The sequence below is a fragment of the Dipodomys merriami genome, unplaced genomic scaffold (assembly GCF_024711535.1).
Source record: "Dipodomys merriami isolate MVZ:Mamm:240054 unplaced genomic scaffold, mDipMer1.0.p SCAF_59, whole genome shotgun sequence".
Classification (NCBI taxonomy): Eukaryota; Metazoa; Chordata; class Mammalia; order Rodentia; family Heteromyidae; genus Dipodomys; species Dipodomys merriami.
The window spans coordinates 6,183,391-6,211,373 of record NW_027206168.1 but is presented as its reverse complement, the minus strand read 5'-3'; the positions used below and the strand labels follow the sequence as shown (position 1 = coordinate 6,211,373).

The 27,983-nt window shown below is 48.3% G+C and overlaps 1 protein-coding gene across 1 annotated transcript in view; it reads left to right on the top strand.

The window, feature by feature from the left end:
* The first annotated feature begins 887 nt into the window (after window positions 1-887).
* The window catches only part of Slc13a5 (solute carrier family 13 member 5), a 33,444-nt gene continuing 6,348 nt past the window's right edge, over window positions 888-27,983 (top strand). The window contains exons 1-11 of the mRNA XM_070001729.1: window positions 888-1,076; window positions 1,310-1,476; window positions 10,490-10,618; window positions 10,878-11,014; window positions 11,598-11,764; window positions 13,566-13,725; window positions 16,008-16,130; window positions 21,433-21,642; window positions 22,716-22,816; window positions 24,329-24,447; window positions 27,341-27,502. Coding sequence (XP_069857830.1) covers window positions 1,375-1,476; window positions 10,490-10,618; window positions 10,878-11,014; window positions 11,598-11,764; window positions 13,566-13,725; window positions 16,008-16,130; window positions 21,433-21,642; window positions 22,716-22,816; window positions 24,329-24,447; window positions 27,341-27,502 — 1,410 coding nt within the window. The 5' untranslated portion in view covers window positions 888-1,076; window positions 1,310-1,374. The remainder of the gene's footprint in view (window positions 1,077-1,309; window positions 1,477-10,489; window positions 10,619-10,877; window positions 11,015-11,597; window positions 11,765-13,565; window positions 13,726-16,007; window positions 16,131-21,432; window positions 21,643-22,715; window positions 22,817-24,328; window positions 24,448-27,340; window positions 27,503-27,983) is intronic.

The following is a 27,983-nucleotide window of genomic DNA, read 5'->3' as shown; positions in this document are numbered from 1 at the left end:
AGGGGGTCTTGGGCAAAGGGGAGAGGGTGATTCAGGGTTACAGGAATGCATAAAGGTAGAAACTGCCTGGGAGGAGTGGGAGAATGTCCTTGGGGACACTTTACAGGCTGTGATTGATTTGCCTTGTGCTAGGTTTTAGGGGCTGAGGCACATATAATTACAGTAGTTCCTCTCTGTTGAGGTGGGGTGGGGAGACTGGGACTATCTGTAGACTCACAAGTCACTTCTGTGGTGTGTTATTTATGTATGCAATGTCTATAAGATCAGCACTTTAATTCATTTCTACATTACCTATATCTAATATGAACAATAGGTAGTTATCTGGATTGTTCCAGGCATAAAAATAAGTAACTCTGAACCTGTAAAATACAGCAGCAATGTAATGTTTTTGTGTTTTTTTCACTTGAGCCACATCTCTGCTTCCAGCTTTTGGTTGGTTCATTGGAGGCACTAAGTCTCCTGGATTTGACTGCCTGGGCAATGCTCAGATCCCCGCGTCCAGAGCAGCGAGGATTGCAGGCGTGAGCGGCCAAGCGTCCGCTGCGGTCAAGGTTCTGAGGACCACTGGGGGGTAGGGAGGGACGAGGCCATGCTGCAGGAAGAAGTGCGGAGTGGCGCTGTGGCAGAGTCTTTGCTCCCTTCGGTCCCCAGTGTCCCTGGACAGGCGGACAGCGGGCGGGAACGGTGGTCCCTCCAGGGTGGCCTCGGTTGCGTCCCCTCCCCTCCAGGACCCCATTTCCTCCGTAAAGAAGCTTTAGGGCTGCCCCGGTGGGTGTCCGCGGGAGGGCGGAAGCCGTCCGGGCTGCGCTGGCCGGTGGCCTCTCCCCTCCCTCGGCCTCCCCCGCCCCCCCGGCCCGCCCCGGCCCGCCGATCGCGCGCGCCCAGCGCGTGAGTGGAAGTCGGCGGAGCCGGCGGTATGGGCGGACGCGGTGCGGGGGGCGCAGCGGCGTCCATCGCCCCCGCTCACCCGGGGTCTGGGTAGAAAGGGGTGGAAGAGGAGAGACAGTGCAGAGAGCGCAGAGACTCGGAGGACGCCGGTGGACGCCGGTGACCCCGTCGGGGCCGGGGAAGAGCAGGTGCAGAGGCCGTAGGGGCGGCGCGCCCAAGCTGGCGGGATGGAGGAGTCCCGGGCTGGAGGGACCCAAGGTCCGGGACTGAGGACCAGCACGGGCGGTCGCCTCCCCCCCGGCCGGGAGCTAGGCCCCCGCCGACCCCCGAGGGTGGCCCCGCCCCGGACCGGGAGGGCGCCCCGAGGGGGGGCGGAGCTGTCGCCGCCCTCCCTCCCCCAACCCCGCGGCTCTTTCTTAAGCCCAGAGTCGGCGTCCTTAGCCGAGGGCCACTCGTCCCTGGCTCTGGTCTCCTCCCCGCGGCGCGATGCCCTCATTGCTGAAGTACGTGTGCAAGCTGAAGACCGTGCTGATCTTGTTCTGCACCCCCATCCTGCTGCTGCCACTCATCTTGGTGGTCCCAGGAAAGGTCAGTCGCGCTCAGGACGGCCGGGTGGAACCCTGGCGCCCCACGACGTCCAGTAACGGGTCCTCAATGTCCAGTAACGGGCGTGGAGCAGGAACGCACGGATGCGCGGTGGGACGGCTCCCGCGGGGGTCCTGCACACCCCGCGGCTGCGGGCCTGGCTGGGAATCCCGGGGTGCGGGGTGCACTGTCCTGGGGCTCACAGTCTCAGCATGTAAGAACGGTCCTGGCAAGCACGGAGATCTAGACGTGTGCCCCGAGCGTGACCACTCAGACCCCAGGCACAGATCAAGCTCTGACTCGGCCTCTTCCCCGTGCCCGCCTCCCACACCAGTCAGGGACCGGCAGGGAAAGGTGATCACCTGTGGCGATCCTGAGTCTCAGTGTCTCCAGCTAGAATCCTCCTTTCTTTCCAACTCAGAAATGAGCAGAAGCACATAAGAATTCAAACTCAGGATTCTAATCCTGTGTCGGGCTGAAAGGCTGGTGTGGCTGGATCTGAGCTGCCCGCTGACGGGAGATGGTACATGTTCCCAGAGCTCACGCCTTGGGTGGCAAGATCCTGGCTTGCCATGCCCTGGCCTCCTGGCTCCTGGGAGGGAGGAGAGAATGAATGGCTTTGGCTGCTGGGCTGGGGCAGACTGGGCACTCTGGCCTGGACTGTGCTGTGCTGTATACAGCCAGTTTGGCAAGGCCTGAGCCTTTGAAGTCTTTTGTGGCTGCTGGCTGCTCTTTGCTCGCTCCTGGGTTCAACCTCTTTCACCCTCCACCCAGACAGGAAACCTCATCTCATACCTCCTTTCCCCAGGCAGGTTTGGGGAACAGAGAAACCCTTGAAGGGGACATTCTGAGAGCAGTCCTGCAAGAGAGGGCTACACTGGCATGCCAGGAAGCCAGCCTTTGAGATGACCAGACCTTACCATTCACACAGTCTCAGGATTCTTGCCAGGACCCAGGCTCTCTAATCTATACATGGGATGATCTGTACATGGGTTGAGACTTGGGGATGGGAGGGGTTCTCTGATGAGCTGAGCTGAGCAGAGTTCCCAGCAGGTCCAGTGGGGGTGCTTCTTCATCACCCTGAGATTTGAATCTGTCCTATCATTGGGAGGGAGCCAGGTGAGAGCTGTGATTTCAGCTCCCCTGGCAGGGAACAATGTACCTTGTAATCATTAAAGTCATTTGGTTGACCTTTCTGCTCCCAGTGTAACTGAGACCCCTGCTCTTTCCCTGACACACATGTGTATGTGTACACACAAGAACTAGGTTACCAACCCAGATTATTAAGCTTCCCTGGGAATGATGAGGGTCAAGAGAAGGAAGAGAAGATCCAATGAGAGTCTTCCCAGAGACAATGCTCCAGCACTTTCCCCCAGAGTTCAGAGTAGTTAAGGACCCTGGTCCTTAACTTTCTGGGTTTCCCCGTCCCCCTTGTGCTTCTGTTTTGGTCAGTACTGAAGATCTCCCAGTCTCCTAAACTCCTTGCATGGAGAAGGAAAATCCAGAGGTGTACAGCAGAGTCAGGGAAGTCAACTGGAATGTGGCAGCCAGTTTGTCATTGTCACCAAGGATGGGAGTTTAAGGACACTGCCTACCCTCCATACTGTCCTGGCCATGCCTCTCCAGGATTCTTTTCTTTTCTTTTTTTTCCTTTTTTTTTTTTGTTGGTCATGGGCTTGAACTCTGGGCCTGAGCTCTTCAGTTCAAGGTGAGCACTTTACCAGTTGAGCCACAGAGCCACTTCCAGCTTTCTGGTGGTTTATTGGTGATAAGAGTCTCATGGACTTTCGTGCCCAGGCTGGCTTTGAACCATGGTCCTCAGAATTCAGCCTCCTGAGTAGTTAGGATTACAGGCATGAGCCACCAGTGCCCACCCAGACGTTTTTCTTTACCTCCATCTATCCTACTTGTGATCTGGCCTCATCTCGCTTAACCTTTACTACCCAATCTCTAGTTCTCTCTTTCTCTTAAAATCATTAAAATAGAATAAGTGATAAATTCATTGTGTTATTTATTTTCTTAAATTGTAAATGTGTGTGTGTGTGTGTGTGTGTGTGTGTGTGTGCCAATACTGGGGCTTGAACTCAGGGCCTCATGTTCTTGCTCAGCTTCTCCCCTCTTTAAGGCTGGTACTCTACCACTTGAGCCACAGCTCCCTTTCTGGATTTTTTTTCTGGTTAATTGAAGAGTCTTATGACTTCTCTGCTGGGCTGGTTTTGAACTGTGACCCTCAGATCTTAGCCTCCTGAATGCCTAGGATGACAGGTTTGAGCCACCAGCAGCAGCAGGCTGCCTAATTTTTATTTAAAAGTTGCTGATAGCTGGGTGCCAGTGGCTCACGCCTGTCTCCAATTAGCTGCTCAGAAAATCAGAAGTGGCGTTGTGGTTCAAAGTGATAGAGCTCAGGGACAGCTCCCAGGCCCAGAGTTCAAGCCCCACGACCAGCAACAACAAAAAAAGTTGCTGAAGACTTTGTGAGTTCCTCAAAATCTTCAAATTATAGACTATCACATGAATTAGCTCAGAGCAGGGCTAAGGATGGAAGCAGGAAAGGTAACTTATCAATGACATTATTGCATAGACACAGATTGATTTTTCAGTAGTACTATTTAAAAATTCTCTCCAGTGCACTCTTATTCCCTGGAGGGGATCTCCCCCTTCCCATCAGCTGATCAGCGACTTTGTGCCAGCAGCCATCCTAGGGGTAGAAGGAAAAGTTTCTCTCTGTCCTCAGAAGGTTTGTAGGTAAGAACTGTTCATAGATGAGGAAGAAGAAAGCTGAACAGGCCTATTATGGGATGGGAACAACCAGATTATAATTATCCAGGAACAAAGCACAAAGCTGAAGCTTCTATGCCATTTTTCAAAGGAAAGATGTTGAGGAGTGGGGGGGAATAGCAAAGTCTCTTTTTTATATGCGTGTGTGCCTGTACTGGGGCTTGAACTTGGGGCCTGGGTATTCTCTTACAGCTTTTTCCACTCAAAGCTGGTGCTCTACCATTTGAATCACAGCTTCACTTCTGGCTTTTTGCTGATTATTTGGAAACAAGAGTCTTGTGACTTTTCTGCTGGGTTAGCTTCAAACAACCACCTTCATATCTTATCCCCCTGAGAGTACCTAGGGTTTCAGACATGAACCATTGGCTGGTGAAGAATGTCCACTTGTCACACTTTTTTTTGTCAGTTGTGGGGCTTGAACTCTGGGCCTGGGTGCTGTCTCTGAGCTCTTCAGCTCAAGGCTAGTGTTCACTCAAGCCACAGAGCCACTTCTGGTTTTCTGAGTAGTTTATTGGAGGTAAGAGTTTCATGGAGTTTCCTGCCTGGGCTAGCTTTGAACTGTGATCCTCAGATCTCAGCCTCCTGAGTAGCTAGGATTACAGGCATGAGCCACCAACACCCAGCCCCATGTCGTACTGTCTTATGCGTTCTCTATGGTGGTGATAAACAGGGCCAGGGGCTAGTGACCAGGAATGGTTTTCTCAGCTGAACTCAGACAATGCCAGCTGATTTTTTCATCTTTATTTTTTGTCAATCGTGGGGCTTGAACTTGGGGCTTGTATATGAGCTCTTTCACTCAAGGCTGGTGCTCTACCACTTTGAGCCTCAGCTTTACTTCCAGGTTTCTGGTGGTTAATTGGAGATTAGAGTCTCACAGAGTTTTCTGCTCACGCTGGCTTTGAACTGCAATCAGACCACCAGCACCTGGACAGCTGATTGTTAAGTGCTGGCTGTATGTTGGGACTATGCTGGATGCCAAGGACAGGAGATTCTACAAATACTATTCGTACCCTCTGGTGGCACACTGGCAGTGGTGGTGGAGGGAGACAGTCCAGGAAACAGTGACAATTCATTGTGTTCATAGCTGGGGCACTCTGAGGACAGTCACAGACCAGACTGGGAGGAAAGGGAGGAAAACAAAGAGGACTCTGAGCCAAGGCTTACCTCCCAGGCTAGGTAAGAGGAGACTGTGACAGGGAAGTACTTTGGAGCCACTGGGACCCTGGGTGGGAGTGGGCCAAGGGCACTGGGCTGCAGGGGCCAGCAGAGTCTGGTCTATGGCACAGGGTCTTGCAACTACTGCAAAGGCAATGAATTTGGTCCTAAAGGCAATGGCAGCATTCTTCCCTCCTTCCTTCCTTCCTTTCCTTCCTTCTTTTCTTCTTTCCTTGCTTCCTTGCTTCCTTCCTTCTTTCCTTCCTTCCTTCCTTCCTTCCTTCCTTCCTTCTTCTTTTTTTGTCGGTGGTGGGGCCTGCATTCTGGGCCTGGGCATTGTCCCTGAGCTCTTCAGCTCAAGGTTAGCACTCTATACCACTTGGACCACAGCACCACTTCCAGCTTTTTCTGCTTATGTGGTGCTGAGGAATTGAGCCCAGGGCCTCATACATGCAAGGCAAGCACTCTACCACTGAGCCACCTTCCCAGCCCAATGGCAGGATTCTTAAATTAGGGGTGGTGTGATCAGATTTGCAGAATAGAAAGAGCGAAGTTGACTTGGGAGGATGGAAGCAAAAGATCAAATTAGAAGACAGTTACTAGGATTCAGGCACGAGAAGATACAGTCTGAGCAACGGCCTTGGGGGGTTATCAGCATAAAAATTCTCTACAAATGTGAAGGTCTTCATTGGCTTTATTTAGTTGTGCCATTACAAGAGTTTGAATTCAGGTACTTGGGCTTGAAGTCAGGTCCAGAGTGCTGTCCTTTAGCTCAAGGCTAGTGCTCTACCACTTGAGCTACAGCTCTACTTCTAGCCTTTCGCTAGAAGTAAATGAGAGATGAGAGGCTCATGGACTTTCCTGCCCAGGCTGGCTATGAAACACAATCCTCCTGAGTAGCTAGATTACAGATATGAGCCACAAGAGCCTGGCAAATGGTTCTCTGTCTGCCTGTTTTCTTTCTTTCCTTCCTTCCTTCCTTCCTTCCTTCCTTCCTTCCTTCCTTCACTCCTTCCTTCCTTCCTTCCTTCCTTCCTCCTTCCTTCCTCCCTCCCTCCTTCTCTTCTTCTTTCCTCCCTCCCTTCTTTGCTTCTCTCCTTCCTTCCCTCCCTCTCTCCTTCCTTCCCTCCTTCCTTCTTCTCTCTCTTTCTCTGTCTCTTCTTTTTTCCTTCCTTCTCTCCTTCCTTCCTTCAAGGTTGGCACTCTACCACTTGAACTCTATTTCTTGGCTTTACTTTTGGCTCTAGATTTCAGCAACATATCCTGCTATTTAGTTCCCATAATTATTTCAATAATCTGAATAGAATAAGTTTATAGACAAAAGGGCAGGAAAATAAAACAAAAAAAAACCAAAATGAATTGGTCATTTAGAGGAGGCATTCCTTTTAAGGTGGGGACATGGAGCCAGAAAAATGGAAAAATAACTGGTTAACTTCAGGGATACTGTTTCATAAGAACTAAAGCAGGAAGATCCTCATTGTGATTGGGATTGAAGCTGGTCTGTTTAGACAATGTGATTCTTAATGTTTTTTCCTAATTTCTCCAGAAGACCAGATAACAACTCACATTGGGTATGGTGACAGGGAACCTTAGCATGAGTGACTCTTGTTTGATTCTTGTCTTTTTTGGGGGGGCCTGGTGCAGGTATCTGGTCTAAAATTATGGTCCTCTGAGGCAGGATAGTAAAGGTAAGGTGACAGGGGAGTTAGAAAATATATAAAAAGTTAAATTGGATTGGGAACCTTAGGACCATTGAAATAAGGCTGGAAAAAATCACTATGACTGTACTTTGAATCAACTGTTCAAAAATGAATTCTTTCCAAGGCCCTCTGTTTTCTTCTAGATATTAAATGAGAAGCCATGCCTTAGGGGAATAATGAGACTAAGATAGAAAATTGCCTAGTTTTTGTAAACCTGTGCCTGAGTGTCTAAAAATGGATCCCAGCCAGGCTCCTGTGGCTCGTGCCTGTAATCTTAGCTACTCAGGAGGCAACCATCTGAGGATCATGATTCAAGACCATACCAATTTGAAGCCAGCCTTGGCAGACAAATCCATGAAACCCTGTTGTCCACTTAACCAGCAAAAAGCCAGAAGTGGGGATATGGCTCAAATGGTAGAGCACTAGCCTTGAGTGGAAAAGAAGAGCATCAGGCAGTCCTAGCACAAAAATAAAACAGATAAAAAAGATCAAACACACATGGCTCAATAACCTTTGATTAGTTATAAGGCTAATCCAGACTCAGACTTGAGTGAATATATTTAAACATGATAATTGGGAAGTTGATAGGAACCACATGCTGGGTTCTGGTGGCTCATGCCTGTAATCCTAGCTACTCAGAAGGCTGAGATCTGAGGATCACGGTTCAAAGCCAGCCCAGGCAAGGAACGTCCACAAGACTCTTATCTCCAATAAACCACTCAAAAAACCGGAAGTGGCACTGTGGTTCAAGTGGTAGAGTGCTAGCCTTGAGCTGAAAAGCTCAGGGACAGCACCCAGGCCCAGAGTTCAAGCCTCACAACTGACATAAAAGAAAGAAAGAAAATTTAAATTGTTACTAGAAAGGTGATGTACAGAGGGGTTACAATTTCATAAGTCAGGTATAGGAGTACACTTCTTTTTGGACAATGTCACTCCTTTCCTTGATCTCTCCCAGTTTTCCCCTCCTACCTTCACCCAAAAGTTGTACAGTTCATTTCAACATAGTGTCCAGTGAGTACCACTGTTGCATTTTTTCACCCTTTGACTCTCCATTTCTTTTTTCTTTTTTTGCCAGTGCTGGGGCTTGACTCAGGACCTATGCACTGTCCCTGAGTTTCTTTTGCTCAAAACTAGTACTCTATCACTTGAGTCACAGTGTCACCTCCAGCTTTTTCTGTGTATGTGGTAATGGGGAGTTGAAACTCAGGGCTTCATGCATGCAAGGCAAGCACTCTACCACTAAGCCACATTCCCATCCCCTCTCCCTCCATTTCTTTGCCTCCTTTGCCCTCCCACAGACGAACAAATGAACAAAAAAGACAAAAACAGAAACAAAAGCACCCTCTTCTATCCACTTCCTGGAGTTCATTTTGATAAATATTATTTTGTATGATCAGATGCACATAGGCCTTGTTGTGTTCCTCTCCTAAGAGTATCCTCTTTTGGTGTCTCTGTGTGGGAATGCCTAGAGTCCTGTGCAATTTATCATGTCCTTGTGTATTTTAGATCTGGCTTCTGCATATGAGAGGAAACACAAGCTGTTTATCTCTAAATATTTTCCACATCTTAATAGGTGACAAGATTGAGGGCCGAGGTAACTTGTTAATCTATCCCAAGTGTCACAATGGTTAAAGAACCAGGGACTTCCTTAGAAGACCAGCTCGGTCTCACTCCAGAGCTAAGACTTTGATGGCTAAGTGATAAGAACAGACAGTTCACACAGGATCAAATTCAAGTAAAAGCTAGAGCCTTTTGTGGCTGGAGAGATACTGGCAAAACCACTGGGCATAGGTGCACCCAAATAAAGCGAGAAAACCATAGTACCACTCAGTGGTGGTGATTTTCTGTCTGAGTTGGTTATGGGGATGGAGAGAGTTTGAGCAGCCCTCTGAGAAAGAAATAAGGTCTAGGTATGAAGAGTCTGAGGACATGCTTCAGAGAGGAAAGCATACTCACTCCTACAGCTGCAAGCAAAGAAGTGGTATGGTCAGTCTGTCTTACAGAAGACTTGCAGCTTTCCAGACAGCCAGAGTGACACTCTTGTAACTGTAGGAAGAAGTGACTATGGCAGAGTGGAGAAAAGGAGACAGGGTTGAAAGAGATCATAGAAAAGACTGTATTCTGTTTGTAAAAGGAAGAGGAATAGTGCTTTCTTTGTGTGTGTGTTGGGGGGGGTATGTATGCATGTCCATATTGAGGCTGGGGCTTGAAAATGTAGGGGCCCAGGTGCTGTCTCTTAGTTTTTTTTATTCAAGACTGATATTCTATCACTTGAACTGTTAACCTCCATTTCTAGCTGTTTGGTTGGTATGGGATATCTCATGGGCTTTCCTGTTTGGGCTGGCTTAGAACTTTGGTCCTTTGATCTCCAGACTCCCAAGCTTGAGCCACCAGTGCCTGGTTTTTCCTTCTGGGACAGGGTCTCACGATATATTCTAAGCTGGCCTAGAACTTGATGTGTAGCTCAGATTGGCAGTGAACTTGCCATCCTTTTGTCTCATCTTCCTGAAGGCTGGGATTGCAAGCATGTAGCATATATCCCTATTCCTGGCTGAAAGTGGCATTTCTCCCCCCCCTCCCCACCCCTTTCTTTTCTGCTCAAGGTTGGCAATCTATCACTTGAGCATATCTCCACGTCTAGCATTTTGCTAGTTAATTGGAGGTAAGAGGCTGTCTCAATCCTCCTATGTTAGCCTTTGGAATAGCTAAGATTACAGGTGTGAGCCACCAGTGCCTGGCTAGAATTGTAGTTCTTTGCAAAGTGTGTTTTTTTTTTTTTTTTTTTGGTCAGTCATAGGGCTTGAATTCTGGGCCTGAGCACCGTCCCTGAGCTCTTCAGCTCAATATGAGTGCTCTACCACTTGAGCCACAGCACCACTTCCAGTTTTCTGGTGGTTCATTGAAGTTAAGATTCTCACAGACTTTCCTGCCTGAGCTGGCTTTGAACCATGATCCTCAGATCTCAGCCTCCTTAAGTAGCTAGGATTACAGGTGTGAGCCACGGCACCTAGCTGCAAAGTGTTTTTGCATAATTTTCAGAGTAGCTCACTCAAAAGTGGCATTTTATTGTTTCCCTCCTTTTCTTCTTCTTCTTCCTCCTCCTCCTTTTCCTTTTCCTTCTTTTCTTTTTTTCCCCCTTTCCTTCTCTCCCCTTTCCTCTTCCCTTCTTCTTTTTACAGGTGACTTAATTCAAGGTTTGGAAGATACAAGAAGTTACCTGGGACCACAGAGCTGGGAAAGGGAGGGAGAGGAAAGTTGGGAGTGGGAACCGGAGTCTTGTGACTGATTGTTGGCCCTCCTAGATGGCTTGAGCCTGGTTTGCTCTAGTGGCAAACTATCCTGGCTGCCCTCCTGTGATGTGACAAAGGGGCTTGTGTCTGCAGGCTGTCAGATGTGCCTATGTCATCCTCCTCATGGCCATCTACTGGTGCACGGACGTCATCCCCATGGCCATCACCTCTCTCTTGCCTGCCTTGCTCTTTCCACTCCTGAAGATAATGGGCTCCAAGCAGGTGAGCAGACCCGAGGCATGGGGAGGGGAGGAGGTGACTTCTGGGTCTCCTAGGAGCACCTGTTCCTTCTTCAGGCCCCTCCCTGAGTGTCCCAGCTTCCTATGAAGGTGGTCACACAAGCCCCACTAGTAGATTCTTCTGGGTATGACATAGCCAACTCCAGGCTGTTCTTGAAATCAGCATGTGGTCAGCTTGCCAATCTCCAGGGCCTTGAGTGGAACCGGGCGCATGCTGATCGGGCCTTCCTGCTGCCATGCAGGTGTGTGTCCAGTATATGACAGACACCAACATGTTGTTCGTGGGCAGTATGATTGTGGCCGTGGCTGTGGAGCGCTGGAATCTGCACAAGAGGATTGCTCTGAAAACATTGCTCATAGTGGGAGCCAGGCCCACACGGTAATTATGCCTTTTCTTTGGCCATGTGGCTCTGTGTGGCCTCAGGGCTGAGAGCTTATGACACCCGCTAGGCCACCCGCAGGGAGCAGGGCTGGTCCTAGGGTGGGTACGTTTCAGGCTAAGTTGGCAGGCCCAGGTGTCCAAGGGAACAGTAGGTGGACAGCCACAGTGGGTGGAGGTTTTCTGCATGTGGAGGAGACTGTCTGGAAAGAATTGTATACAGGCTCATGCCTGTAATCCTAGCAACTTAGAAGGCTGATATCTGAGGATTGGTGTCCAGAACCAGACCAGGCAGGCAAGTCTGTGAGATTATTTCCAATTAACCACGTAAAAAGCTTCAAGTAGAGCTACTGTTCAACTGCTAGAATGCCTGCCTTGAGTGAAAGGCTAATGGACAGTGCCTAAGCCCCAAGTTTAATCCTCTAGAACTGGAACCATAAAACACAAGCAAACTGTAATTGCCAATTGGAAACCCTCATCTTGAACTTGCAAGGGGTAGGCCTGGCTCCCAGTTGTTCTGAGGAAATGAGGCAGTTGTGAGGAGGGGGTACGCTCTAACTCTCCCTTTCCTCCCTCTTCACAGTCTGATGATGGGCTTCATGGGTGTCACAGCCTTCCTGTCTATGTGGATCAGCAACACGGCAACCACAGCCATGATGGTGCCCATTTTAGAGGCCATGCTGAGGCAGATGGAAATGACAACTGCAGCCTTAGAGAAGCCAACCGAGATGGAGGAAAGGGGCAGAGGCAGTGAGTTGCCAGGCCTTAGGCACAGCTTTTGTCTCTGTGGCTGGTCAAATGTTTTGTCTGTTTTCTTTTCCCTCCCTGACTCTTGTAGTCTTTTCTTAAACAGGCAGAGAACAATGTTTACAAAGTACTGTTGTCACCAGTTTTGAAAATGCTATCATTGATCCAGGCACCTGTGGCTCACATCTGTAATCCTAGCTACTCTGGAGACTGAGATCTGAGGACAGAGGTTCAAAGCTAACATGGGCAGAAAAGTCCAGGAGACTTTTCTCTCCCATGAATGAGCAAAAAGTCAGAAGTGGAGATATGTCTCAAGTGGTAGAAGTGCCAGCCTTGAGCAAAAAAACTAAGCAAAAGTGTCCTGGCCCTGTATTCAAGCCCCAGTACCAGCACACACACACACACACACACACACACACACACACACACACACACACACACACACTTGCATTGTATAAAAGTCGGATCTTTAGTAAAACTTATTCTACTGCATTTCCATTCATAAACGCATGCAAGTGCACGCACATGTGCATGTGTATGTGTGTGTGTGTGTGTGTGTGTACATGTGTGTACTATACTGGTCTGAGACTTGAACTCACAGCCAGAGTATTGTCCTGACATTTTTTGCTCAAAGCTGGAACTCTACTACTTGAGCAACAGCTCCACTTCTGGCTTTTCAGAGGTTAATTGAACATGAAAGTCTCACAGACTCTTTGAATTGTGATCATCAGATCTCAGACTCAAGTAGTTAGGATAACAGGCATCAAACACTGGGGTTTGGCTGGCACAGGCATCTTTTGAACACCTATTGGGAGTGACCTTGTGTGCTTCTTGTCCTGTTCCACTCCTGCCATCTTCAGAGAGGCCTTTTCTGACTTTCTTCTACCAGCCAGATACCCCCTGCCAGATACCAGATCTTAGACTTGGTGTCCTGTGCCTATTTTTCCCATTAGGCACAGAGCTCAGGGGCTAAGAGCATGATCTGCACAGGACCCTGCACAGAACAACTGAGAGCCCATGATTTCTAAGCCCCGGTGGCTCATGTTTGTAATCTTAGCTGCTCAGGAGGTTAAGTTTTGAGGTTTGAGATTCAAAGCCAGCCTGAGCAGAAAGTCCATGGGACTCTTATCTCCAATTAATCAGCAAAAGACTGAAAAGTGGAATTGTAGCTCAAGTGGTAGAGTGTCAGCTTTGAGGAAAAAAAGTTAAGTAAGAATGTTCTGGCCCTAAATTCAAGTCCTAGTACACACACACACACACACACACACACACACACACACACACACACACACACACACACACACACACACACACACACACACACACACACACACACACACACACACACACACACACACACACACACACGATGGATTAACAGTCCTGGGTTCTCACTAGTCACACTCTAGCCACTGAGTCATGGATGGAAACCAGTGCGGTAGGACTGCACACATGAATAGGCTCTTGTACAGATTGTCTGACTCTGGGGAAGCATTGACAAGTCATAAGCTACTCCTCAAGGCAGCTCAGAAAGAGAGAGCGCTTCACGGGAAGAGGGGCATTTGATATGGCTTCGATGTCCCCTAGGAAAGAAGGGACATATGTTTTAAGTTGCTGGATTTGAAGGGATCTTGGAAGAACCTTAGGGAATATGCTTGGGAAGGGACTAGAAAGACAAATGGAGCTTGTTCTGCACTTGGGGCTGGAGGCTGAAGAATGCACTCTCCCTGCCAGGGAGGGAATCTTGTCTTTAGGATCTGGAGCTGGCCAACTGGCTCAACTAGTAACTCTTTACTTGCCACAGGGAAACAAGATAGCCACTCTGCAGAGAAGGCAATGGCCACGGAGAAAAAGAATATGTACAAGGCCTTGAACCTGTCTGTGTGCTATGCAGCCAGCATTGGGGGAACAGCCACGCTGACGGGGACAGGACCTAACGTGGTGCTCCTGGGCCAGATGCAGGAGTGAGTTGTGGCATACCTTCAAGGGGGAAGAAAAGTTGGCCCTGGAGCTGGTGGGACCTACATACTTCTTTTCAGTGGAGTCCTGGAGCTGGCAGCCTGGCTCTGGGTGTAAAGATGTACCTCATACAGCCTGGGTCCTGGCACTCTGGGCACCATTGAGAAGCACTAAGAGAACCAGGGACCTGAGGCCAAAGGAGCTCATTCATGGGCATTGTAGGCAGCCTCTGCCTTGGCTCAGCGATTCCAGCCCAGACACATAGAGTGGATTGAGCATTGACCTCAAGTCAGAGATGACAGAAATGATAGAGTAGTCACTGATGCCTTGGTTAAAGATTATAGAAAATAGGGATAGGAACATGGCCTAGTGGTAGAGTGCTTGCCTAGCATGCATGAAACCCTGGGTTTCCTCAGTACCACATAAAAAGAAAAAGCTGGTAGTAGTACTGTGGCTCAAGTGGTAGAGCTAGCCTTGAGCAAAAGAAACTCAGGGGCAGTGCCTAAGCCCTGAGTTCAAGTCCCAGAACTGGCAAAAAAAAAAAGATTGTAGAAAATAGACATTTTTTTAAAAGTCCCAACCCAAGCTCATTAACATGGCTTGTTAATAGCTATCAATTAGCTGGGTGCTGATGGCTCACACCTATAACCCTAGCTACTCAGGAGGCTGAGATCTGAGGCTCACAGTTCAAAGCCAGTGGGACAGGAAAGTCCGTGTAAGACTCTTCTCTCCAATAAACTACCAGAAAACTGGAAGTGGTGCTGTGGCTCAAGTGGTAGAGCACTCACCTTGAGCTGGAGATATGAGGGACAATGCCCAGGCTCAGAGTTCAAGCCCCACAACTGACCAAAATAAATAGCTATCAATTTTTCTCTGAGTCTGATGCAGGTGAATTATACCTGTGAGGCTGAGATCTGAGGATCACAGTTCAAAGCCAACCTTGGCAAGAAAGTCCATGAGACTCTCATCCTAAATGAACTATCAAAAGGCCAGAAGTGGAATTGTGGCCCAATTGATAAAGCACCAGCCTTGGGCAGAAAAGCTATGGGACAGTGCCCCATAAATTATCCTATGATGTTAGGGGATGGGAAGGGAGAAAAATTATCCTATGATGTGAAAGAGGAGAATTGACTCATTCACTCTTGTCTCATTTCAGCCCTTGAGGTAATAGATCCCTGTGAAGCCTGGGGTAGACCAGAAGGACAGTTTGGACTACAAAGGGACAGGGCTATAGGATGCCATGTCTGGGCTCAGCTTTTTGCTGGATGGGGCTGGGGCTGTGACAGTTAGAGAAACCCTGAGGTTCTTCTGGTCTCCTGAAGGTGCCAGATACCAGGGAGCTCCAGACAGATCAGGTAAATAAATGTGTTTAAATGAGGTCTGTACAAATTGCAGTGGTTAGGAAAAAAAATAAAGTGGTGCCTGTCCTGTGCAGACAAGGATTCTGGGCAGGGCTGGTACAAGAGCTGGGGGTGGAAAGGACAGGCCTGCAGCCCAGCAAACCAGAAACTCCAAGTGTGGCAACAGAATATGCTTTGGTCTTTTCTGTAATGATATCCTTGGGTTTTCCCTTTAAATTCCTCTATTGAAAGCAGCTCATCTAGCTGGGATGAGCAGCTTATGCTGGCAATCCTCGTTATCTAGGAGGCTGAGATGTGAGGATCCAGGTACCAAGGAAACATGAATAGGAAAGTCAGTAAGAGCTCCCACTGATCATCAAAAAGCCAGAAGTGGAGCTGTGGCGCAAGTGGTAGAGAGCCAGCATGGAGTGGAAAAAGAAAAGGGACAGTGACAGTCCCCAGGTCCTGAGTTCAAGCCCTCATACTGGCCCCAGAAAAAGCAGGTGGGCTGCTCTGGGTTTGCATTGACAGCTTTGAGCTAAAGCAGCAGCCCTGGGGGCTAGCAGAGACCCGAGGGGAGGCCTGGGTGCACCTTGCAATCCCATCCTGGGTGATTTTTGAGCTTTGTCTTCAGGATGAGGATTTCCAGAAGCATTGATGGCTCCCCCTTTCCCCCCTCCCCATCCCCCCCACACACAGAGTCAACCAATGGCAGATACATGTGTGATGGGCACTTTCCTAAGAAGAAGAGCTACGCATTTCGTGAAATTCTCTGGGAGATCTGTATCCCACGAAAGGGTCATGTAGTTATGCCTTCGACTTCTCTTGGGTCACAGCCATATTCTGGGGTCACAGCTGGATATTGGGAGTACTTGGCTCTGATGAGAACCACCTCTCAGGGTGGTGAGCATCAGGGTGGAGGTTCAGGCCAGCGTCTCTCCTTGCAGATTATTTCCTCATAGCAAAGATGTCTTGAACTTTGCCTCATGGTTTGCATTTGCCTTCCCCAACATGCTGCTCATGCTGTCATGCAGCTGGCTGTGGCTCTACATTTTTTACATGAGATCTAGGTAAGTGTAAGCTGCCCTGTCCCTGCAGAAATCCTCAGTCTTTGGCCAGTCTGTAAAGCTCTTCTATCCAGCTCTGACTTTCTCTCAGACCCAGCTTTAATTCCTGCCCTCCGATTCCCAATACCCCAGGACTTGCCTGGAAGACCATTTCCTGCCTTCTAACTGTACAACTTCTTATCCTTAAAGGCCAGGTCAAGAACTACTTTCCAAACTATCTCATCCCTAACCTTCTCTCCTCTTGGTGCCATCTCAGAAGACCGATGTTCTCCTCTGAGTTGCTCCTGGGCCTATCATAGCCCAGTACCTTGACACCTGTCTTGTGATCCAGTGCAACCCTTTTCCCTTGACCAGCTTTTCTAAGACCTCTCTGCCCCTGCCCCTGGCGTGTCTACTAGGCCAGAGAGAAAGAACAAGTGTGCCATCAATGTGGGTTGAAGCAATTAGAAGTGTTGCAAGTGAACAATGATGGACAAATGTCTTGTTGGCCACATGAGTTCATTAGGTCAGGCAACAGCAGCCCTGATGTTGTCCAAGTCAGTCCAAAGTCAAGCCATGACCAAGGGCCTGCGGGTTTCCAGCAGGATGCATCCTGCAATGTTTGCCTTCCTTCCTGTTCCCAGCACCCTATCAAATTCACCCAGAGTCACCCTTGATAGAAGTCAGACTTTGGATGTGGGGTAGACAAATACCTTTTAAAAAAAAGTTGTAGCTAAGCACTAGTTGCTCACACCTGTAATCATAGCTACTCAGGAGGCTGAGATCTGAGGATCATGGTTCAAAGTCAACCCAAGCAGGAAACGTTTGTGAGACTTTTATCTCCAATTAACCACTAAAAAGCTGAAAGTGGAGCTGTGGCTCAATTGATAGGGCTCACCAGCCTTGAGTGAAAAAGCTAAGGGACAGCACCCAGACCCTGATTTCAAGCCTCAGTACCTGCACACACATAAATAAATGTTATTTTTAAACGCATAGATTTGTCTGTCACAAAGGTGATTGTGCTGCACCAGGATGGAAAGTATTCAACCAGGAGTGGAGGGTGTGTGTGTCATGCCTCATTTCCCAGGGAGCTGGAGTGCAGAAGTACCTATGAACACCTGCCATTTCATAGGAAATAGAAATATCAGTTTTGTTCTGGAGGAGGAGCTGGTTTGAACACTGCCATTAAAAAAACAGCTGTAGCCGGGCACTGGTGGCTCACACCTGTAATCCTAATTACTCAGGAGGCTGAGATCTGAGGATCACAGTTCAAAGACAGCCTGGGCAGGAAAGTCTGTAACACTCTTATCTCCAATTGACCACCAGAAAACTGGGAAGTGGTATTGTGGCTCAAGTGGTAGAGTGTTCACCTTGGGCTGAAGAGTTCAGGGACAGCGCCTGGGCCCAGATCTCAAGCCCCATGAATGACAAAAATAAAAAACAAACAAACAAAGACAGCTGTATAACTGAATGCTGATGGTTAATACCTGTCAACATAGCTACGTGGGAGGCTGAGATTGGGAGGGATACAGTGTGAGGCCAGCCCCTTTCTCAACAGAGAGCATGACAAGGTGGTAAGCACCTGTTATCCTAGCTGTCTTGGGAACCTATCAGTAGATCTTGTACCTAGGTATGTGCATGGGGAGAAAGCCCATCTAAAAAATAACCAGTGAAAAGCAGAGCTAGAGGCATGGCTCAGTGGTGAGAGTACCTGTTTGATAAGCATCCTTAGTTCAAACTCCAGACCAGTCTGCTGCAGGTGGGCCTCTGGATCTTTGTTTTAATCAGTTGTGGGGCTTGAACTCAGGGCCAAGGTGCTGTCTCTGAGCTTTTTTACTCAGGGCTAGTGCTCTTCCACTTTGAGCTACAGGATCATTTCTGGTTTTCTAGTGGTTAATTGGAGATAAGAGACTCATAGACTTTCTTCCCAGGATGGCTTTGAACTATGATCCTCAAATCTCAGCCTCCTGAGTAGCTATGATTACAGGAGTGAGCCATAGGTGTACAGCTCTCTGTGTCTTTTTAAGTAACAATGACTGGCAATTTATTAAGCTTATTATGTATTAAGCACTGTTTTAAGTACTCTACACTGAGATATTTATTTACTTATTTTTATGCTGGGACTGGGGCTTGAACTCCCTGGGCTTTTTCACTCAAGGCTGAAACTCTACCCCTTGAGCCCCAGTTCTACTTTTGGCTTTTTGATGGTTAACTGGAGATAAAAGTCACCTGGGCTTGCTGGGCGCTGGTGGCTCACGCCTGTAATCCTAGCTACTCAGGAGGCTGAGATCTGAGGATTGCGGTTCAAAGCCAGCCCGGGCAGGAGAGACCATGAGACTCCTATCTCCAATAAACCACCAGAAAACCGGAAGTGGCGCTGTAGCTCAAGTGGTAGAGCGCTCGCCTTGAGCTGAAGAGCTGAGGGACAGCGCCCAGGCCCAGAGTTCAAGCCCCACGACCGACAAAAAAAAAAAGTCACCTGGGCTGGTTTTGAACCATGGAGATCCTTACCCTCTTGAGTAGGATTACAGGACTGAGCCACCAGCATCCTACACTTAGGAACTTGAACTTGAAAGCAGCTTGTGATGTATGCATTACTCTTATTACTTTTGCTCTTGTTCTTTACAGACAAGGCAACTGAAGCCTGGAAAGGTTCTGGGGCCTACACAAGGTTAATAAATAGCATAGGGGTGAAGGCATGAGGTTAGAGCCAAGACGTTTCTGCTCCAGAACCTGTGTCCCACAATCCTCATTTCACCCATCGTCATCTAGGGAGGCTAAGGGTTATTATTTGTTAGACAGACCAGGTGCATTCACACTAGTTGTGGCTTCAGGGTTTCCCGAAAGTCTGAAGGCCAAGTAAAAAGAGGGAACTGGCTGGACAAGATAGCCATAAGGGCAAGTGGAGCTGTGGCTTAAGTGCTTGAGCACTAGCCTTTAGCAAAAAGAGCTAAGGGACAGCACCCAGTCCTACTACTGGCTGGCACATGTATGTACTCACACACACACACACACACACACACACACACACACACACTAAAAGACCACAAGGACATCATCAGCCTTATACCGTGCAGCCAAGGTTAGATACCAAGCTCCTGAAAACTCAGCCAAGAACCAGCAGCTGTGGTTCCTGTGCCCAGCACAGCCCACATCAGCTCCCCTGGACTATCAGGGAGCCATGCCTCCATGGAACTTGGAGAGCCTGGCAGGGCAGCTGCCTGCCCCACATCTGCTGGATATGCCATTGTAGCTCAGAAGCAGAACAGAGCATGGCTCACACATAGCCTCATTTCAGTTCCAGACCTGGAAGGTCGGGAATAGCATTTAACACTCCAGTGAAATACGGACCATTCCAAAGCCTACCGTATGCCAGGACTTGACAATCTGTTCCCATCTCCTGATGGTACCTCCTAAATACCATCACCCGAGTCCAGGGAGCACATGTCTCTCCACCAGGGAGCACCCCTGCTTGCATTGTGTTTGCTCTCCCATCCCTTGTTCTGATGGTGTGGAGAGCCATGTCAAGGCCTTGACTTCTGGCCCAGTCTGTAAAAACTGTGTCTTGACTTCTAGCCCAATCCAGAAAAATTGTGTCTTGGCTTCCAACCCAGTCTGGAAGAAATGTATTTATGAATAGGTTCCTAGACTACATTTGGCCAAGAGGGCCAGAGATCCCCGCTTCAGATGACCAAGAATGACATGGGAGACACCAACAACCCACACCCAGAATGAGGCAAGTGTTCTTCCTGCTGGCTCTTGCCAACTCCTGCCATGGGGGAGACACCTGGGGGCTCTGGGACCCCCCTTCTGCTCTGCCTGACTCTACAGCAAGTCCAGGGCAAGTCCTCTGATGCATTCTAGTGATGGCCATTAGGATGCAGGAGGACACTTTGGTCCCCACACAAACTCCAGGCCCCCCACTGGCCAACTGGATCCATTGGCCAGTGTGCTGTCTGATGACATGGCAGTCACCAGGTGAAATGAACCCAGGAATGAGAGAGAAACTGTTCAATGCCATGAGTGGTGGCATTATGAGGGCACCCGTGGGAACCAGTATTGACAACCACACAGTCATGGCAGCTTGTGTCATTGCTGCTATGCTGAGGATGCAGCACCAGCACCAGACAAGCTGGGATTCACACGGCCTGTTCCACCTGAGCAGATGGGACCAAGGAAGAGGTCTTTCTCTGCCTTGGATGACTCCAGAGTCTGTGCTGTTTGAGGCCCTGCCCTGCTGCCAGTCATCTAGGAGATCTCCTCTTCCTCCTCTTTCTCCTCCTCCTCCTCCTCTTTTTCTTCATCTTTTTCCTTCTCCTCTTCTCCTCCCTCCTCCTGCTCCTCTTCTTCCTCCTCCTCCTCCTCCTCCTCCTCCTCCTTGCTCTTCCTCCTCCTCCTCCTTCCTCCTTCCTCTTCCTCCTCCTTCTTTGTTTTGATTCTGGTACTGGGGCTGGGTGCTGCCCTTTAGCTTTCTGCTCAAGGCTGGTGTTCTATCACTTGAGCCATGCCTCTGGTGTGTGTGTGTGTGTGTGTGTGTGTGTGTGTGTGTGTGTGTGTGTGTGTGTGTGTGTGTGTGTGTGTGTGTGTGTGTGTGTGTGTGTGTGTGTGTGTGTGTGTGTGTGTGTGTGTGTGTGTGTGTGTGTGTGTAATTGGAGATTAAGAATCTCTACTTGGGGCTGGCTTTGAACTGGGCTCTTCAGATCTTAGCCTCCCTAGGAGCTATGATTACAGGCATGAACCACTAGCACATGGTCATCTTAGAAACTTTAAGGGCTGTGCAGGGGTATGGGGCTCAGGTTTCCTGGTGAATGAGGTCCTTGATATCCCATACTGGAAGGGCCATGCCCACACCTAGGAGGTGGGCATACAGTTCTACCATGCAGCCTTATTTCCTGACCCCTGCATACTCAGGATTCTGATGCCACCATGCTGCCATTTCCCTGTGTCAATGATGACAAGGAACATGGCTCTGGAAATCAGCCCCTGTTCCCCATTCCATTTGCCCCGGCCTTCCTGTACATTTTGTCTTTTACCCTGGAAGGGCTAAAATTTTGCAGGCTGGGCTCCATGACTTGGGAGCAGCCTGTCTCTGGGTTGACCAGTAGGGTGATGGACCTCTTTTGCTAGTGATGATGCCTTGATTCTGTTTGTTTCTGTATCTATATCTTCCTGCCCATTTTCCTGTTCAGCTTAGCCTCTTATCTTCCCACAAAACCTTCTTCGGCCTGCCTCTTATCCCTGATACCTGGCTGATCTGGGAATACCCCTAGTTCTGGAAGTACCCTGGTACCATCCATGCAACTGTCAGCCAGCTCTATTGTTTCAGACATGGTGCCATCAAAGGGAAGAATACGAAGGAGGGCGAAACAGCAGCCTACCTTGTGCTAGAGGAGGAGTACCGTAAACTGGGGGCCTTGTCCTTCCCCGAGATCAGCGTGATGCTGTGCTTCCTCCTGCTCATCGTCCTGTGGTTCACCCGAGACCCTGGCTACATGAACGGCTGGCTGTCCATTGCTTGGATAGAAGGGGAGAAGAAGTGAGTTATTTGTGTAGCCAGAGTCCCAGACTTAGCTCTCTGAGACAGGTGGGAAGGGAAGGCCAAGTTGGGCTCTTTGGAGCTGGGTTTTAGAGAATGTCCTGCTGACTTTATGACTTTTGTTCGTTTGTTTGTTTGTCCTGGGGCTTGAACTCAGGGCCTGGGCACTGTCCTTGAGCTTCTTTTGCTCTACCACTTGAGACACAGAGCGACTTCCAGCTTTTTCTGTTTATGTGGTACATGAAGAATCAAACCCAGGGCTTCATGCATGCTAGGCAAGCACTTTACCACTAAGCCACATTCCCAGCCCATGACTTTTTTTTTTTTTCAATGTTGAGGATCAAATCCAGGTCCTTGCAACATACTAGACAGGTCCTCTAGCACTGAGCTATCTACCCCAGCCTTTATGACCCTATTTTTTTTCCCTAATATTCATGATGAGACTGCAGGCAGATGTAGTTGATTGTGTGGTACCCTCTTCTCTCCAAAACAACTGAGCAGAAAAGGCTCAGCAAGTATCATGGCTAGAGCCCTCTTGCAGGGTTCATAGTCTTAAGAGTCTACTACTCTTAGTTTCTCCCTTACTGTCATTTGTGTGTGTGTGTGTGTGTGTGTGTGTGTGTGTGTGTGTGTGTGTGTGTGTGTGTGTGTGTGTGTGTGTGTGTGTGCACTGGTACTGGGGCTTGAACTTAGGGCAAGGACATTTTCCCTTAGGTTTTTTTTTTCTCAAGGCTAGTGCTCTACCACTTGAGCTATACCTCCACGTCCAGCTTTTTGCTGCTTAATTGGAGATACAAGTCTCATGGACTTTCTTGCCTGAGCTGGCTTCAAACCTCAATCCTCAGATCTCAACCTTCTTCTTTTTTTTTTTTTTTTTTTGGTCAGTCGTGGGGCTTAAACTCTGGGCCTGCGCACTGACATCTCAAACTTCTAAGTAGCTAAAACTGTAGGCCCAAACCACCAGCCCTAGTGGATATTTCTTTTTGTAGGAGCATTTAGACACAAAGATGCTAGAGTTAGGCTGGGTGTGTTGAGTGATTTTTCTAAATTCCTCTGTGCTCTTTCCTGCCTAGGTATTGCACAGATGCCACAGCAGCCATCTTTGTGGCTGTCTTGCTATTTGTTTTTCCTTCAAAGATGCCCAATTTTAACATCTTCAACAAGTCTGAAGCAGGTGAGGTTCCTAGCCTTCCCTCGAGAAGAGTCCTCATAAAGAGGACTGATGTATGGAAGAACACCAGGAGATGACTATTTTCAGCCCAGTGGTGATGTATTTAGAGCAAGTTCTCTTCCTTTTTAGACAATTGGATTCGTGCCTATAGTACAGCAGGGACAGAGAGTGTTTCAAATTTCCCATCATGACATAAATATTTTTCTCCCTCTCCTGTTTTTTTTTTTTTTTTTTTTGGGTCCGGTCATGGGGCCTGAACTCTGGGCCTGGGCACTGTCCCTCAGCTCTTCAGCTCAAGGCTACCACTCTACCACTTGAGCCACAGCACCACTTCTGGCTTTTTTCTTTTTGCTTATGTGGTGCTGAGGAATCGAACCCAGGGCCCCGAGCATGCAAGGCAAGCGCTCTTACCACTGAGCCACCTTCCCAGCCCCCCCTCTCCTGTTTTTAATATGCATGTGTATTATATACTTATAATTAAAGAAGTTTGAGCCCCCCCCTTTTTTCCCCTTGCAATCTTGATTGCCTTGATTGGTAGAGGCTGTGGTTTTTTGTTTTTTTTGTTTTTTGTTTTGTTTTTGGTTTTTGTCAGTCGTGGTGCTGTCCCTCAGCTCTTCAGCTCAAGGCGAGTGCTCTATTACTTGGGCCACAGCACCACTTCCAGAGTTCTGGTGGTGAACTGGAAATAAAGAGTCTCACAGCCTTTCCTGCCCAGGCTGGCTTTGAACTGTGATCCTCAGATCTCTGCCTCCTGAGTAACTAGGATTATAGGCATGAGCCACTGGCACCCAGCTAGAGGCTTGTTCTTTAACATTTGAGCCACACCTCCAGCTGGGATTTATACTAATTATTTTGGAGATGGAGTCTTATAGACTTTTCTGCCTGGGGTAGCCTCAAACCATGATCCTTCAGTTCTCAGCTTCCTGAGTAGAAAGAATTTCCAGGGGTGAGCCACTGGTGCTTGGCTTATTGTTTTGCCTTTTTTGTTTTGTTTTGTCAGTCATGGGGCTTGAATTCTGTGCCTGAGTGCTGTCCCTCAGCTTTTCAGCTCAAGGATAGCACTTTACTACTTGAGCCACAGTGCCACTTTCAGTTTTCTGGTGGTTAATTGGAGATAAGGGTCTCATGGACTTTCCTGCTTGGACTGACTTTGAATTGTGATACTCAGATCTCAGCCCCTGACTAGCTAAGATTTCAGGTATAGCCACCAGTGCCTGGCTATTTTTTTTTTCTTCAACTCTAATAGCATCGTATTACGTGGAGAAGCTTGTGACCATTTTTCTTGCTATGAAATATTTTGGTTGCTTCTGGGCACAAATTTCAATTCCAAGTTATAATGCTCTCAGCAGATGAGATAACAGCCAGCAATGGGCACAATAATGACTGTAAAGTTTAGCCAGTGTATAAGTATGGGCTGGAACTTCATTAACTCTATTGATTTTATTTCCCCATGGTGCTATCTTTTTTGTTTTCTCATCCTGCTCTGAATTATGTGGTTGTGCTTTTTCTTCTTAGACAAGAAAACCCCATTTTACCCCCCAGCACTGCTGGATTGGAAAGGGGCGCAGCAGAAAATCCCTTGGGGCATTGTGCTGCTCCTTGGGGGTGGATTTGCTCTGGCAAAAGGATGTGAGGTAACTTCCCCAGCCAGGACCCTCTCCCACCACCGACAGGACCAAAGCTGACATATCCTCCTCCCCCCGTGCTTACCCCTGGGCTGTCCATGGCCACCAAACTGCATGTTCTTTGAGGACAGAGCTCTGTTTTGTCATTGAAGATCCCTGAAACACAAACAGTGCCTGGAAGGGAGAGAGCACTGGCAAGTGATTGAAGACATGTGTGGAGAAGGGGCGAGGCAGGAGAGGTGGGGGACACTGTGTGGCCTCCTTTGTGGTCCATGATAATGACCTCTGCTTTGATCTGTACTGGGCCTAGACAATCTTTCTTTCAAGTCCACATGAGTATTTTCACCATTTTCTTTGGTTCTCTAATGGCCTCAAAATTTCAGAATATTTCTTTAGTATCAGAGGAGGAGACAGCCTCGGGGCTGATACTCATAACTTTCTATATTTCCCTTCTTTCTTCATGGGGAAGAAAGGAGACTTCTTAGTACCATTATCATCCAACCATCCATCATCTATTCATCTATTTATTTCATCCATCTATCCCTTCCTTCCTTCCATCCATTTACCATCATCAGTCTATCCCATGCATCCATCATCCATCCACTCATCCATCCATTTCTTCCTTCCATCCAGCCACTCATCTCTCTGTCCATCCATTTCATGCATCTATCCACCCCATTCATACATCCCATCCATTCAATGTATCAATTCATCTATCCATCCACCCATGCATCCACCTACCCATCCATCCATTCATCCATACTTCTTTTATCTGTCTACCCACCCACCTACCCATCCACCCATTAGCCCACCCTTCTATCTTTTCTTCTTTCCTCCCTCTTTCTCTCCCTCCTTCCCTCCCTCCTTCCTTCTTTCCTTCCTTCCTCAGAATATAAGAGCTTTCATCTATCTTGTGTTCATTATTTCATCAAATCTAGGACAGAGCCTGGTGCATAGTGGATGTATACATAATTTCTTCTGTGGTGCTGTGTTTCAAACCCAAGATCTCAACATGCTAGGCAAGCATGATATTTTCACTCCAGTACCATTTTTTGAATGAACAAATCCATCCATATAGTCATTCATCCATCAACTTACTCATTTCTCCATCTAGCATATTTTTCCATGCATCATATGTTTCTATTATGTCCCTAGTGTTAGGCTAGACACAGATTTTAATTTAATTTAATTTAATTTAATTTTTGCCAGTACTAGGACTTGAACTCATGGCCTCTCACTGTCCCTGGGCTGCTTTTGCTCAAGGCTAGCACTCTACCACTTGAGACACAGAGCCACTTCCAGTCTTTTTCTGTTTATATGGTACTGACGAATCAAAACCAGGTCTTCATGAATGCTAGGCAAGCACTCTACCACTAAGCCACATTCCTAGTTCCAGACACAGAGATTTTAGAGATTGAGACATGGCTCCTGTTTTTGAGGACTTTTGGCCTAGGAAGGAGATGTATCTGGAAGGAAATTTCCAGGAAGAAGTGACACCAGAGCAAGGGGAAAGTATTAAGGTAGTATGTCGCTGAGGCATAGTAAAGCTGATGAGACCACCACAGACATTTCTCTGAGGGCCTTGTTGCTGGAGAGTAGGTATGGACCTGATTCTGGAGACCATCGGGAGCCATTAAAGGGCAGAGGCCCAAAAATGACTAGGTCAGACCTGCACCTGAGAATAATCACTCTAGTTCCTAGAATAGAGGCCTGGGGCTGGCAGGGATGGGAGGTGGAGAAGAAAGTGAATGCTTGCTTGTCTTCTTCATCTTACTGAGTCTCAGAATGTTGGGTTCTACAGGCTGTCCTCTCCTTAGCACCTGCTCCCCCTCCCCACCTTCCCCACCTTCCCTACCTTCCCCACCTTCCCCACCTTCGCCTCCTGCCTTCTTTTTTACTCTGTTCAGCTACTTTGACTTTTCCACAAATTTCATGCCAATACTGGAGCTTGAAATCAGGGCCCGAGAGCTGTTCCTGAGCTTTTTTTTGTTTTTTTTTTTTTTTTTTCTCAAAGCTAGCACTCTATCACTTGAACCATTTCTCCATTCCTGGCTTTTTCCTGATTCAGTGTAGATAAGAGTCTCATGGACTTTCCTGCCTGGCTGGCTTCTAACTTAAATCCTCAGATCTCAGCCTCCTGAGTAGCTAGGATTACAAGTGTGAGCCAAGGCACCCAGCTTTTCCTCTCTCTTAAATATCACTGGTTCTCCAGGGCTCTTCCTGTGTCCAACGGCCTGCTTAACTTTTAGTCTCTCTTAGGACAAGCTCTTCTCAGCATAAAATCTCACATGTAAATCTTCCATTTGGGGCCCACATCATTCCTCCTAAGTTTCAGTAACTATGGGAGAATGAGAGGAGATGATGATGAGGGCTATTTGGAGTGAATTGGCAACCGGCTGGGTAGAAGAAATGAGCAGCACAGACAGAAGGGAAGTCAGGCACCCCAGTGTGGCTCCAGTGAATGCTGAGTCCATTCATCAGGCGCCTAGGGGGAGAAGTAGGTTCTGTGCTAATGAGGAATTCAGATTGGGACATGTTGAAGTCAATGGGTTTGTGGCACACCTGGGAGGTAAGTCCAGATAGCATTCAGATGTGTCCCTGTGAACCAGTTGGACGGGAGGAGGAGGAGGGGGGAGGGAGGGAGGGAGGAAGAAGAGGGGGGAGGGAGGAAGAGGAGGGGGGAGGGAGGAGAAGGAGGAGGAGGAGGAGGAGGAGGAGGAGGAGGAGGAGGAGGAGGAGAAGGAGGAAGAAGAATATAATCCTCCAGCTCCTCCAGGGAATAATACGTGCAAGAGAGAAAGGGCTGAGCAGAGAGCAGGCGGGACCCTTTACCCTACCTCCTTCCCCCGTCCTCCTGAGAGAAACTGTCAGCTGAAACAATATCCCTCCTGTGTGTGTCCAGACCTCAGGCCTCTCTGAGTGGATGGGGAAGCAGCTGGAACCCATGGGGGCACTGTCTCCAACCCTCATCACCTTGGTCTTGGCATTACTTGTGGCCATGTGTACTGAATGCACAAGCAACGTGGCCACCACCACCCTGTTCCTACCCATCTTCGCCTCCATGGTAAGTGGCCCTGTGCTGGGGAGGGGGAAGATGTCAACCTTGCGTCCATGTCCTGGGTACCCTAGAATGGCAGTAAAATTGGCTCTGGCTGGTGGTCTTGGGTATCCCTGCTCTCTGATCCCCCAGTCCTTGCTGCTTTTCCAGTTCTTCTTGGTGGCCCCACTACTGTCAAAGAACTAAACATGGACTAGAGTTAATGTAAAATCAAAATGGATTGTTTTCCAAGCTGGGGAGCCTTGTGCAGAGGAGGAAGGGCCCATACCCTGGTTGCTGAGTATGCCACTAAGGGTGCAGGGGCCACCCACCCATTGGGAGCCACAACCTCAGACTTGTTTGTACCTCTTTACTTGGCAATTTCCTGTCTGAGACTGTATCTTAGGAAAATAATTAGCGAAGCCTACACACATATACAGCAAAGACTTACTTTTTAAAAAATATACTCTTAAGAATAACAGACTGGCGGAACAAATCATCTGTTCAT